This window comes from Ambystoma mexicanum, chromosome 6q (genome assembly GCF_040938575.1).
Source record: "Ambystoma mexicanum isolate Mex_15411 chromosome 6q, UKY_AmexF1_1, whole genome shotgun sequence".
Classification (NCBI taxonomy): domain Eukaryota; kingdom Metazoa; phylum Chordata; class Amphibia; order Caudata; family Ambystomatidae; genus Ambystoma; species Ambystoma mexicanum.
The window spans coordinates 1667056790-1667070877 of record NC_090937.1 but is presented as its reverse complement, the minus strand read 5'-3'; the positions used below and the strand labels follow the sequence as shown (position 1 = coordinate 1667070877).

Genomic DNA, 14088 nt, shown 5'->3' with positions numbered 1-14088 from the left:
CGCTGTGGGGAGAACACTGCACAGGGGGAGAGCTGTGGAGAGAGCTGCACTTGCTTGTGTGTGCTGTGGGGAGAGCACTGCACAGGGGGAGAGCTGTGGAGAGAGCGCTGCACTTGCTCGTGTGCGCTGTGGGGAGAGCGCTGCATAGAGTGAGAGCTGTGGAGAGAGCTACACTTGCCTGTGTGCGCTGTGGGGAGAGCACTGCACAGGGTGCGAGCTGTGGAGAGAGAACTACCCTTGCCTGTGTGCGCTGTGGGGAGAGCACTGCACAGGGTGCGAGCTGTGGAGAGAGCGCTACCCTTGCTGTGTGCGCTGTGGGGAGAGCACTGCACAGGGTGCGAGCTGTGGAGAGAGCGCTACCCTTGCTGTGTGCGCTGTGGGGAGAGCACTGCACATGGTGCCAGCTGTGGAGAGAGCGCTACCCTTGCTTGTGTGCGCTGTGGGGAGTACACTGCACAGGGCGAGGGCGCTACACTTTGTGCGTTTGTTCGCGCTGCATTGGTGAGCCTGCAGTGCACGGGGGTGTGATTTTGCATGGGTGTGTGCTCGCGGCTGTGCTGTTCCGGGTCCTGCTCTGCTTTTAGAGGAAGCAGCAGCAGAAGAAGGAAGTGGAGTGAGACGTACACACTCCGCGAGTCGGGGAGCGACTGATCCCGTGGAGAGAGAGCGGCTAGCCTGGGGCAGAGGATCCGAACCCGGTGCCGTGACCGCGAACTCCCGAACACCCGAGTCCCGGGCAGAGGATCCGAGGCCAGGCTGGGATCAGAGCCGGGGGCACATCTCCCAGCTCCAGACGGAGTGGATCCCAAGGGAACCCTGTGGCGGTGATTTAGGGGAGCACCCGAACCCGCGGACCCAGCACCCGAACCTGGGCGGGAGGGCACCAGGCCCAGGCAGAGAGCGCTGCAGGGGCCACCGACTAGCAGGGGCGGCCTGAGCCCACGCCCCCACCCCCCCCATGCGAGCAGCATGGACCGGCCGGTGAGGGAGGGGCAGCTCTACGTGCAGCACCAGAAGTTCGGCAAGGTAAGTGCTGAAAAGGGGGGGCAGCCCCCGTATAGTAACACGGGCAGCTCCTGCAGGCAGGGCCGGTCTTAGACCAGATTGCACCCCAGGCAGGTAGCATGGTTGGCGCCCCCGCCCCCCAAAATGTTGGCAGTGGTGCTAACTTCGGAAATGATGGGGGAGGGGCAAATTTACTTGTGTGGGGGGCATCTAACTTCTTTACACATTCTAATGAGACTATTCTAGTGCGGCTTCAATGTTACAATCAGTTAACTCTCTCCTTCACATCTGAAACCAGAGAAACCACACACTTAAGCACTGCTGTGGGAATGAACAGTCTCATGGCCCCTACCCTTCCAATCACTGCCGAGACATGCAAGTACGAACACCCCTCCTCTTTCATTTGCCTAAACATGTATTCATTCGAATGTATGTGCTACCAATGAAACCTTTTACATTAGTAATCACCAGGCATTAGTTAACTGTGCAGCCGCCAGCAGCATTTATTGTCTGTGTCCTGTTCTGTCCGTGTTCGCCTTATAATACAAGCTGGACGGAAGAGGGGGCGGGGGGGTTCGCTGAAGTCTGAAATGTCTTACTAAGGCAATGGGAGGGGTCATGGTGTTTGATGTGTGTTGCTTAAGATTCCAGGTGTCAGAGCTGTATCACTGAAGCTGATATGGGGTATGTGCCTGGCCTCTGCTTCATTCACTTGGTGGGAAGTTGGGGAGGGGGACATGGGTGGGTGGTCTAACCAGTGCCTGTCCCCCCATTACCCCCTCCCTCTCCTTTGTGTCTGATCTGGTGCTTCTCCAGTGCCTCTGTGCGCCTCAGTGTGTGACTGTGTGCAACACAATGATGGGTGCAGCTTTGTGTCTGTGTGTACCCTGTGCAGTCTTTTATCAAACACCAGCATTATGGGGAAGCCTGGCCTGTGGGCACCTTTGTGGCACATTGCAGAGTGCTTGGGAAGCGAGGACGACCCACAAAATATACAAGCATATGTGGGTGCTGTATCAGTTTTCTGCATGGCCCATTTAGCCTGCAGTCATTCATTTTCAAGTTAATTGCATTGTTTCAGTGGCACCATGGATGGCAAGGCAGGAACGGAAACGGTGGACTTCTGATCTAAAGATTGATGCTTCTGTGGTCAGCAACCCCAACCTTACTTTGTGCTATTACAGTGCAATACTACATTCCGAATGCTCTTTTTTTCTCTATAGTGTTTATATTGGTTGAAGAATATTAATCTTAAAAGGAAGCTATTTTAGGTCACTTGATGTATATCAATTGCTGTGCTTGTGCTACACCCAGAGCACAGCAAAGAAAGAGCTTTTCATGTCTGTGTTAAAGTAGCAACCATCATTTTAAAAGTAGGGTATTTCTTAGTATGTGAGTAAAATGTACATTAAAGGCGGTTATTCATTTAATGAAGGGGCTTTGTAGTGCTCCATTACAGTGACAAATGAACGCCTTTGCATCAATAATCCATACAGCCTATGATATGAGCGACTCTGGCATTACTGTGTTACGCTTGTACTGAATGGTCGTGGCACCACTGCCCCACACCCACCTGCGCAGCACTGGCCTCACAGAGCAACAATAATGCAAATACAGGCACACCACTTCTTTGTTTCCAGAGCGTGTGGCCAACGCTTGCACAAAGAGTTGCATGTACCCGAGATATTAACCACTCAAGCACAACTTCGCAAGTGCCGTCTGTATCCTACCAGACCAATCAATAAGCCCCAGCTCTGTACAGCACGTGCGCTGAGGAGGAGGCACGTGTAATCAACCAAGTTTCGGCCTGGGAACTGATGAGCAACACATGTTGCTTTTAAGGTCCGGCCGCAAGGGCTTGCAAAGACCCCAGAGGGGCCTGGCTGTGTATGCACTGCTGACACAGCAGGAATTGGAGAGTCTGATTTAAAAGGTTTCACTTTGTTTTTTGTGTACTGAATGTACTTTTTTTACAATAATTTAAATGATGACAATGGTGTTGTTGAAGTCAGACTGGCGCCCCCCAGAGCCTGGCACCTCAGGCAGCCCCTTGCACTGCCTGATGCAAAGACCGGCCCTGCCTGCAGGCAGCGCTCCCCGAGTATGCGAGGACCAGTCTATATGCAGTCACGCGCCAACACACCCCCCCTCCGCCCCCTCCACACTGGAGATGGTGGATCGGTTCGGGTTTTAATTGTGCATTTAGGTACTTGTAGTCCTGGGTTTATTATGGGGAAATCCAGGACTACACATCCCAGAATGCAAAATGAATGGGTAATGATGGCATGTGTGCAAGAGGAGAAGCAGTCTTCATAAATTGACACAGGAACACCACCCATGTAGTGACAAAGCAGGCACTCTAAAGAGAAACATATCACTGTCATGCAGGGACACAGCAGGCACCCTATAGAGGAACATATACCACCCATGCAGTGACAAAGCAGGCGCCCTATAGAGGAACATATACCACCCATGCAGAGACAAAGCAGGCGCCCTATAGAGGAACACCACCCCATGCAGTGACAAAGCAGGCACCCTATAGAGGAAAATATAGCCCTCATGCAGGGGCATAGCAGGCGCCCTTTAGAGGCCCATATACCCCTCATGCAGTGACAAAGCAGGCACCCTATAGCGGAACACCACCCCATGCAGTGACAAAGCAGGCACCCTAAAGAGAAACATATCACTGTCATGCAGGGACAAAGCAGGCACCCTATAGAGGAACATATACCACCCATGCAGTGACAAAGCAGGCGCCCTATAGAGGAACATATACCCCCATGCAGTGACAAAGCAGGCACCCTATAGAGGAACATATACCACCCAGGTAGTGACAAAGCAGGCGCCCTAAAGAGGAACATATACCACCCATGCAGTGACAAAGCAGGCGCCCTATAGAGGAACATATACCCCCATGCAGTGACAAAGTAGGCGCCCTATAGAGGAACATATACCCAAATGCAGTGACAAAGCAGGCACCCTATAGAGGAACATATACCACCCATGCCGTGACAAGGCAGGCTCCCTAGTGAAAAACATATAACCCTCATGCAGGGACAAAGCAGGTGCCCTATAGAGGAACACCACCCCATGCAGTGACAAAGCAGGCACCCTATAGAGGAACACCACCCCATGCAGTGACAAAGCAGGCACCCTATAGAGGAACATATACCACCCATGCAGAGACAAAGCAGGTGCCCTATAGCAGAACACCACCCCATGCAGTGACAAAGCAGGTGCCCTATAGAGGAACATATACCACCCATGCAGAGACAAAGCAGGCGCCCTATAGAGGAACACCACCCCATGCAGTGACAAAGCAGGCACCCTATAGAGGAACACCACCCCATGCAGTGACAAAGCAGGCACCCTATAGAGGAACATATACCACCCATGCAGAGACAAAGCAGGCGCCCTATAGAGGAACATATACCCCTCATGTGGTGACAAAGCAGGCACCCTATAGAGGAACACCACCCGATGCAACGACACATAAGTTACAAGAGGCATCCCAGAGGGACCAGTCCCTCAGACAGTGAGTCAGGAGGCGCACCAGACCCCCATGAAGAGACAGGAAGCGTCCTATAAGGGAACCAGATATGCAGTGACACAGGAGGTGCACCAAACCCCCATCAAGTGACACAGGAAACGTCCTACATGGGAACCAGATATGCAGTGACACAGGAGGTGCACTGTACCCCCATGAAGTGACATAGGAGGTGTTTTATACAGGAACCAGGTATGCAGTGACAAAGGAGACACACCAGACCCCCATGAAGAGACACAGGAAGCGTCCTACAGGGGAACCAGATATGCATTGACACAGGAGGCACACCAGACCCCCATGAAGAGACACAGGAAGCGTCCTACAGGGGAACCAGATATGCAGTGACACAGGAGGTGCAGCGGACCCCCACGAAGAGACACAGGAAGCGTCCTACAGGGGAACCAGATATGCAGTGACACAGGAGGCGCACCAGACCCCCATGAAGAGACACAGGAAGCGTCCTATAAGGGAATCAGATATGCAGTGACTCGGGAGGCGCACCACAGACTAGAAACCAACCCCCACACAGTCACTCAGGCTGCACCCCAAAGACCAACCAGCTCCCAGGCAGTGACACAGGAGAAACCAGCCCTCACCATGAAGGTACTCGGGGGCAACTCTCCGTGCAGTGGCATAGGCAGGTGACACATAGTGCTGCTTGGATTGCAGTGACACAGTCCGCCCTATACATTAAGACAACTTCCATGCAGTGTCAGATACAGCCCCATACACAGCAGTCTTTGCTCGCCATGCAGTGACAGATGTGCAAGCAGGGATACTGGCATCTCTCTAACACTGGAACAGCTGCCGAGCAGTGGCATTGGTATGACCCTCAGAGTGAACCGTGCCTGATGCAGTGTACCAGGCTGCCCCGACAAGTGTCTCCACTAATGTGACTTAGAATATTTGTGGTTCCTAGTTCTTAGAAGTAAGTGCAAGAGTCATACTTCATCTAGGAGTTCCTAATACGATGGCCGAACAATGATGTCACTCAAGCGAACAGTAACACCCAGCGGTCTTCAGGGCATGGCACTTCAATAGATCCTAGGTAAAGAGTGATCCATCCTGCACCCTACACATCAGTGATATATCCACCATGTTCAATATCCTGAGATCTCTACAGAGCCGCAAGGCTCTAGTCTTTTTCTGGATTACCACTATTGGGCCAGCCAAGGCACTGGAAATCTGATCCCCCGTAGACGACATATCCCGGAATGATGCTTCCAGAATCCTCCATACTGAAAATTGAACAGAGAATGCATTTTGTGGACAAATGCCAGTACTTCCCTGCTTTTGTAGAGAACTCCAGCACTTTCTTACCATCAGGGAGACAGCGGCATGGAACTTTCCCTAGATTCTGGTCATGCCCTGCCTCTGAGCTCGTTCAGCCTAAGGGGCAACCTACATGTTTTCCACAGTTGCTCTCCTAGGAGGTCATGGGCAGTAACACGCACACCGCCTCTGCACTGCCCACTCTCCATGCCCCACTTTCCCTGTTAAGGGAGGATTTAATTGCACCACATGCTCTTAAGTGAGACTTAAGAACCACATATATTACAGCACTCAAACTGTGCAGTGCTTTGAATGTTCCAGTCAATGGGTGGCCAGTACTGAGCTGGACATTTCGGACATTACAATTCAGGCTGGATCCAGGTGCACCAGGACTTGACAAGAGAAGACCTACATTTGACATCTTTCATGGGGTCAGCACGGCGCTCTGTGAATCTGTTGGTTTGAGGCTGATGGCCAGCACTTCATGGGTGGGAAACTGCATTAGAAATCGCATGCATCTTTGTGGTCTGGGTTCTGTGTCTTACCCTACCTACGCATGCCAACCACATGCATGCACCACTGTGAGCAGCAACTTACCACCAAAAGGGTACTGCCTGGGAGAGTGTTTCCTTTGAGTCAGGGTGGCTGCCAGTCACTTCCCCTGGATGCACACAAACATCTTGTCAGTGGTCTAACCCAGGTTCCTTGCCAGAGTGGGCCTACACATTATCCACGAGGGCATAAGGCAGGGGACCTGCAACTCAAGGATATATGCTTACTTTAGCAAAGTGTTGTCTTTAACGATTGAACTATTGTTGTCTATTGTGAGCTTTTAACTAGTTAAGACACAGGTAGCAGTGATGTATTTAGGCTTTCTGCTGAACGAGGCCCAAATAAGTGCATGTGCCCCCCCAACTTTACTCCATCAATGCCAGACGCTGCGCCTTCACCAGATTCCGTCCCTCAACAAACTCTGTCTGCGTTGTCCAAACGACGCCCCTTCACATTTTACCTCTATAATATTATAAGGACGTTTTTAAGGTGGCAGGGATTAGGAAGTTATTGCTTCCTTTCTGTTAATTGAAGCCTGTCATCTTCTGCATTATGTTACTTGAAAGAGCGTTTTTCAGATCTCTGCTGCCCAAGATTTGGAGAAGGCAGCGTGTCCTACAGTTGCGTGCACTAGAGGTAATTGTTATGTCTAATTGTTTGCTTTTGGGTAAGTCCGCAAAACAATCTTTTAGAGGAAGTGGTAAGAACATAAGCAGAGAAGGTTGCGATGATGAATTCTTATTTCAGTGCTAATATCTGGTCCCTCCCACAAATCGCCTGCTGTCACTGTATGAGAAGCTCCTAGACTGGTTCGTAATATTAATGCAACATACTCAATTTCTACATCTGGCCCTTTCAAATGGTAAAGTTTCCATATGAACTATATGCAAGTGGTACAGGCCCATCTTATAAAAATGTTGAATACAAATAACTCAAACCCCTTCTCATGGTTACAGCTCTGGTGTGAGCAGGGGGTAACATGGAAATAAGGCAAGTTACCTGCTGCAGCCGATGTACCTCCAATCCCTTAGCCTGGAACGCCATTAAAATATGGCAAAATCACAAGGGAAGTTTGGAAACTCTCTCTGGGCATAAACACCTCAGTAGAGTGAAGACACTTAGCGAAGGTTCTTGGAATCTTTGGCTGTGCATACCCACGGTGGAGTAACGGATAAGGGCGTCGCCGTACATTCATGTGTGGGAAGCAACAGCACTCCTCGCAGCTGCACAGTGCATAATGCCGGCACCTTTTATAACAGATGAAGTGGTACAAACTGTTTACATCATTGCTGTTTGTGCCATTGTTCAAAATACCCAACACTCTAAGAGTAAAAGTGAGCAATGGATCGGCCGTTCCAGCACAATATTACCCTTGTGGGTGTAGTTTCGGCTGTGGGTCTTGCCAGCTTGCGTTTAAGGCAATTTAAAATGTTTAACTCCGTAGAGTTCGACTGCACAATGCATAGGAACATTTTGAGACGTGTGGGTACAGATATAGATGTCCTGCTGTCGTTTGAAGTACTGTTTCACTGTAAAGGTCCTACCTGGTATTTAAAGCATAATGAATGTTAAGATGACTTATACGCATCACAGTTCTGCATTGTGTGACATACTTTGCAGTTGGTTCTCCTGGTAGTACTGAGCGGGCAGACACATGATAAACCCAGCAGGGACGCCATTTTCCGGCTGAGCACTGAGCAGCTTCTGTAGAGATGGCTGAATGGATATCTTTATGGGACAGTGTCTACCTTTGGCACAGAGCCTTTCTCCTCCCCCTTCTGTGGCCTTTGACATCCTTTCACAGGTTTCTTGATGCACGTGTGCATTCAGATTTACTCTTCTTCATTTTAAATTCTCTATGATCCAGTGGTCGAAGTGAGCGGGAGCGGTCGGGAGCGGTGCTCCTGTACTTTTTTAAATGACCTTTTACAGCTCCTATACTTTTATTTTAAAAAGAAACCGTTCCGGAATGGTTTCGTTTTAAAATAAAAGTCTAGGAAGAAGTTGAAACTTGCACTTTCAGTGCCCTGCACTGAACATTCCCTTAAGCAGCAGGTGCAAGTGTTTGGGGGGGTGTATTGTGTGTTGGAGGGGCGTGGTGATGGGGTTTGTGGGGAGTGGGTGCAGGCCAGCAGGGAACATAGTTCCACTACTTCTTTTCGTACACTTCGACCACTGCTACGATCTATTTCATGCTCGCCACTTTTGGGTGGCCACAGACCTCTGAAACGTGGGGCCGGGGAGGGAAATGAGTGCTTGCTTCTGAGCATCATTTTAGTGCCACCTGTGGGAACTCCGTGCTTGAAGTAAACATGGGAATGCATTTAATATTGTAAAATGATGCATTATTTTTAACATTTACTTTTCTGAAGGGAAAACCCTCATATTTGCAATGGTTTAAAAAATGCATTTTGTATACTTGAATATAAAAGTGATTGCTTAACACGGTGCATGTGTGTATTTAGCAGAAAGAACTCCAAGATAATGTGAAGTGGCGCCAATAAAAGGAATGGTCATACATGTTTGTGAGAGGTGTATGACTGAATCCCTCAATACCTAAAGCTGGGTTTGGTTCACGGATCCTTTTAAAAAAAATAAAAACAAAAGTCCCCCTGATAATGCAGCTTTTGCAAATACCAAGCATATACAAGTTGCCCATCACAGAGTTAAGCTGTCAGAGTGGAATGACTGCTAACAGCTCAACATTAATTGTAGTGTTGTGGAACAGACAGACTCTGAGAAACAAAATTTGCTTTACATTAAAAAAATCAGAACCAGTAAATTGAAAATAAACTGCAATAACCTGCCGCTGCTCTGGCAATCTGCCGCCATAGGCCCGGGCACAGACGGGCTTGTTGTAAATACGTCTATGCACAGGTCAGCCAGATGTCTTCTTCTATTACAACAGAAGACAAAGAGACGTGAGCCTTAAAATAATTCCTGTCACTAATACTACTATACTTCCGAGAAGCATAACAATTTAAACTGTGTGATAAGGGCATCCGTTTGTAGTCATTGTTTGTGACCGCCCCAAAGTTTGCTGTTGTGTGTGATGTGATGAAAGATTTGAAGTGCTACAAAAATCCAAACCATCTATGTATGTCTAGCATACATGTGAATAAACTCAGCAGTTTAGAAAAGAAATGGGGGCCTCTTTGTGATTCGGTGTCTTGCCTTGGAAGATCCGATTTGGTAACTGTTGAGCTAGAAATACTTTTCTCAGGGAAAGGAATAATCTGCAGCTCCTCACATTTAGTACCAGCACTTTCACAATATGTACAATAATTCACGTGAACACCACATACGTAACTGATGATTATGTTATCAACTGCATAAAGAAAAGCGAAAGAGGCGAACCTGTTAGAATGTCAACATACACATGTATTATCTTCTGGTTCACAACAGAAAAGGGCGCGCAAAGTTACTTCTGAACATGAAAACTGAAAAGCCTGCGAGACCTGGCAATGCAGCAACACAGGAACCACTTTCCTTGCTTAACCTCATTACCTCGTGTACACTCCCTTTTCTGAAATATGCCCAAAGAGTGGTGGTAGATCATGGCCTAGAAGGCCTGGTGTGTGCACCACAAGCCATCTTCTAGTCTTGTCCCTTCAATAAATCTAGGACTACATGTAGTCCTGAGGAAGGATAGCTCAGGGGCTAAGTGTTTGTCTTGGAAGCAAGATAACGCAGCGCAACACAGGTTTGAATCCCGAAACCTGCACTTAGAAATCAAGCGTGTTATAAATGAACAATAAAATAAAATGTACTACAATAAAATATCGTGAGAACCTAAAAACCAGGCCGGTTTATTTCTTGACATGGTGCTTCTTCGACTCTCTGCACTGCAAACTAACCTACATATGACTGTACTTCTTTTTGACTTGCACACAACTCAAATGTGTCTGTGTGATAATCACCTGCTTGTCATCAGTGTTAGAGACAGACATGCAGTTCTAGCACGCCTGCTGAATTATCGAGATCGCAATGTGATCCTTCGCAGCGCCCGGGACCTTGGCAATCTCCAGTAGAAAGAGGTTCGAGTCTCGTTCTATCTGGACTTCACTCCCTCAGTCTCCTTCTCGGTGGCGAAACACTCTCTTTGGGAGCGAGGCCTGCAATACGCCAGGCTTTACCCAGCTAGGCTCAGGGTAGTGCATACTAACACGACTCGCCTCTGTACAGATCCCGCGGCAGTGCAGGATTTTTTGGAGGCCTGGCCGAAGGAATGCTGTGCTGATTTGGGAGAGCATTGCGATTGGCCGAGCCGCACCATTGGTTTGGGGTTCTGCTGGGGTCTGGGCAGTTCTGGGACACACATCCCCGGGTCTGTTTCAGCCTATGCAGCCGCAGACAAGCCTGAGGGGAACTCTGTGGTATAATGGCGGTATGGGCATGCGCTGGGATCTGTGGGCGTTAGCTATCTAATGGTACCGTTCAGCTGCTATAATCCTTTGAGAAGATGGCCTCCCCCTGGCGGATGTTGGCCGGACCAGGTCTGTGTGGCCGTGGAGTCTGGTGCCTCTGGGTGGTTACACTTGTTGGTCTATGGGTACGACGTCCTTTCATCGCCTGCATTTTCATCCCCTGGCATTTTAACATGCACATTCCATCGAAAATGCTCTTTGAATTTTTTAGAGGTGGGTGGGAAAGGGCAGATAAGGGTTTGGGCGGGTAGGCAATAGCCAAGAATAAGTGTGGCAGGGGAAGGCGCTCGGCTTTCACTTAGTGGAGAAAGTTATTGGTCCGAGGGCCAGGTTTGTGATCGTTTCAGGTTCCTTGGCTCATGTCCCTGTTACAATTGTGAATGTCTGTAAACCCAATGTGGACGAGCCTGAGGTTTACGAGACGCTTCTTCATCATTGTACCGCCTGGGTACCTCAGTGTGATTCTGGATGGGTCCAATGACAGGTCTGCGGGGAGTGCTCGTCCCCCCTCGTGTGCCTCACGCACAGTCTGGGAGGCTATGGATGACCTGGGTCCGCTGGATGTGTGGACGACGTTGCACCCTGGAGACACGGAATACACCTTTTACTCGTCGGGCCATGATATGTCATCCTGCATTGACTATATCCTGGCGGACCCGGCGCTGCTGCGTATGATAGTGGAGTGCACTCTTCTTCCAAGGACGCTATCGGACCACTCTCCAGTCTTGTGGTCGATAGATTTGGGTTGAGAGGGCGTACCTCAACCTTATTGGCACTTCAAGTCCTCAGCATTAATATAGGGGGTCATCAGGAGTTGGGTGGTATCCCGACGATAAATGCGCTGGGATACCGCCCACTGCAATTAGCATTACTGCAACTCGGTCCGGCACAATTAGCGCCGAATCCCTAGTAGCGGGGGCCAAGTGAGGCGGGAAGTCCCCTTTTCCATTGGGTCCATTGGACCCAATGGAAGATGCTGGACACAATTATCGGTAATAACACAGCAAAGCAGGAGCTAAAGCTGGGTAACTTTCCGCCCAACGCATAGTTGGACAGAGCAGTAATCCAGTAATTCACCGGTAATAGCATTAATACCGCATTTTTTAACGCTTTTCCGAACTTACGATGAGGCCCATAGTGTCCTGCAGTAAGGTGTTAGACACAACTTCAACGTGTTTCAGGGACAACTTGGGGTCAGTTGCTTCTATGGCCACTACTTGGAAGGTCTTTAAGGTGGTTCTGCGAGGCAGCTGTATAATTTGGGGTGTTGAAGGCCATTAGGCGTCAACTATTGGGGTTGAAATTGGAGGTAAAAGTCCTGGAGCTTCGGCTTGGGGAAGCCAGCAATGTTGACACTTTGACGATGTTCAAAATGGCGTTGGACCGGTTCCGCTATGAAGCAGATGGTGAAGTTAAGTATTTGGTGTGGCCTGTACTGGCTACGAAATATGGGGAGGAGTGGAGGCTGGGGCAGCAATGATGAGGCCGGAGGGGGGTACTACTGATCGAGCGGTGCTACGGGATAAGAATGGGCAAGTGGTGGCTGACTCGAGCCTTATTTTGAAGGCCTTTTCGACTAATTTACAAACGGCCCTAGGTGTCGCGGGTTGGCTAGGGGAGTTTCTTTCCGAAGCCCCTTTGGTAAGCGGTCTACATCTCTCGTTCTGGGAGGAGGGACAAGGTAGGGCTGCCCACTATCACTCCTCCTTTTCACTATAGCAATTTGGGAAATATCACTGCGAGAGGGAGGGGGCTGCTTTCTTTGTACGCTGATGATGCGATTCTATATTTTAAGGCGCCTGCTGTTAACCTGGGCAGCACAACTACACTTTGTAACCTATTGGATGCCAGGATCTGCCCCCTAGCCGCATGTGCCCCTTTTCCCTGTAGGGCACTCTGGTGTCCAGGAAGGACCCCGTAGACCTGTACTATTCACGCTTGAAGCGCGGCTCTCAAGCCGCCCCAGCTTTGGAATATCGAATGTTTGGGGCCAACCTGTGATGATGCGATGGTCTCAGAGTGGGGGGAATCGGGGCTCGGCCATATGCTTGATTTATATCCGGACTGTGTTCTTGTATCCAGAGGCAATTCATGGGTAAGGTGTAATTGCAATTGGTTACTTATAAGACGCTTAATACGCAGAGGTTTCTAAGCCCGGACCCGGGGGTGGAACCTGTGTTGCTTCAAGGTGAGCGCGTAGCCCCTGAGCTATCCTCCCGAGAAGGTGGGGAATCATTTTGGTCTAATACTTTTGGATTCAGGCTGCTTTTAAAGTCTGGCCATCCTCTTTCCCGGCAGAGCCTACCTCGCTGCCTTGGCTTCAATCCCTTCAATGTTCAGCTTGGGCAAGGCACATCGTCTCTGCGAGCCCCCCTGAGGGTGGAATAGGAGGGTGCAGGCTCTACATTCACAGAGAAGCAGTGGGGATGGTATGTGATCGCACACATGTTGGTGCAGTTAGTACCAGATTAAGGCTCATTCAACTGGCAACCCTCCATAGGGTGTATTTGGCATCTCTAACGCCCATGGCTGTCCGATCCCACTAGGGAAGACGGGTGCCCATCTTGCCGGGGGAGGCAAGGGCTTGGTCCAGATATTGTGGTCCTGTCCCAGAGTGCGTGAGTTTAGGGGAAGGAGGTGGTGACGACTTTTACAAAGATGCTGGGCCACGGGATTCCTTGTGAGTTGCTGGGCTGTATGTTTGGGTGGCTTTCGGGTTTACCGAAGGGATATGGGAAATGGCAGCTAGCCGCTGGCATGCAGGTGTATTTTTGTGCGATGGACGAGTTCTACTGCCCCGCTCCTATGTCATGGGTGGGAGCAGAGACGTTGCTAGGGGGTGGGGGCTAAGAGGGCTATAGCCCCTGGTCTTTTGGTTGTAGCCCCGGATAGAAGCTCAGGAGCTACAGCCAAAAGGCTAGCTAGCCCCCAGTCCCGACAGTTCCAACATTAGCCTAGCCCCGGGTCTTTTCCAGACATAGCAACACCCCTGGGTGGGAGATATCATTTGGTTTAGTGCCCTTGATAGGGACGATGGAACACTAGACCTGAAGCTATATGGGGCCCCCTGGTGGCTTACCTTCATCTACTGATGAGGGGAAAGTGGGGGGTTTCCCCCCTCGCCCGGGGACGTGGTGGGTGGCCCGCGGCTGCTCGGAGCTGGCCGTCCTGGTGGGGTGGGTGGATGGATGGATGGGCCCAGAGAGCGCTAAGTATGGTAATGGGTGGCTGAGCTTGTTACTGTCAGACTGAGGAGCCATGGGAACTGTATTAAAATGCCAATGG

At 50.0% G+C, this 14088-nt stretch overlaps 1 protein-coding gene across 1 annotated transcript in view; it reads left to right on the top strand.

Moving 5' to 3' along the window:
- Nucleotides 1–556: 556 nt before the first annotated feature.
- The window catches only part of DOK1 (docking protein 1), a 465372-nt gene continuing 451840 nt past the window's right edge, over nt 557–14088 (top strand). Inside the window, exon 1 of the mRNA XM_069632520.1 lies at nt 557–1026. Within this exon, the coding sequence (XP_069488621.1) occupies nt 970–1026 (57 nt within the window). The 5' untranslated portion in view covers nt 557–969. The remainder of the gene's footprint in view (nt 1027–14088) is intronic.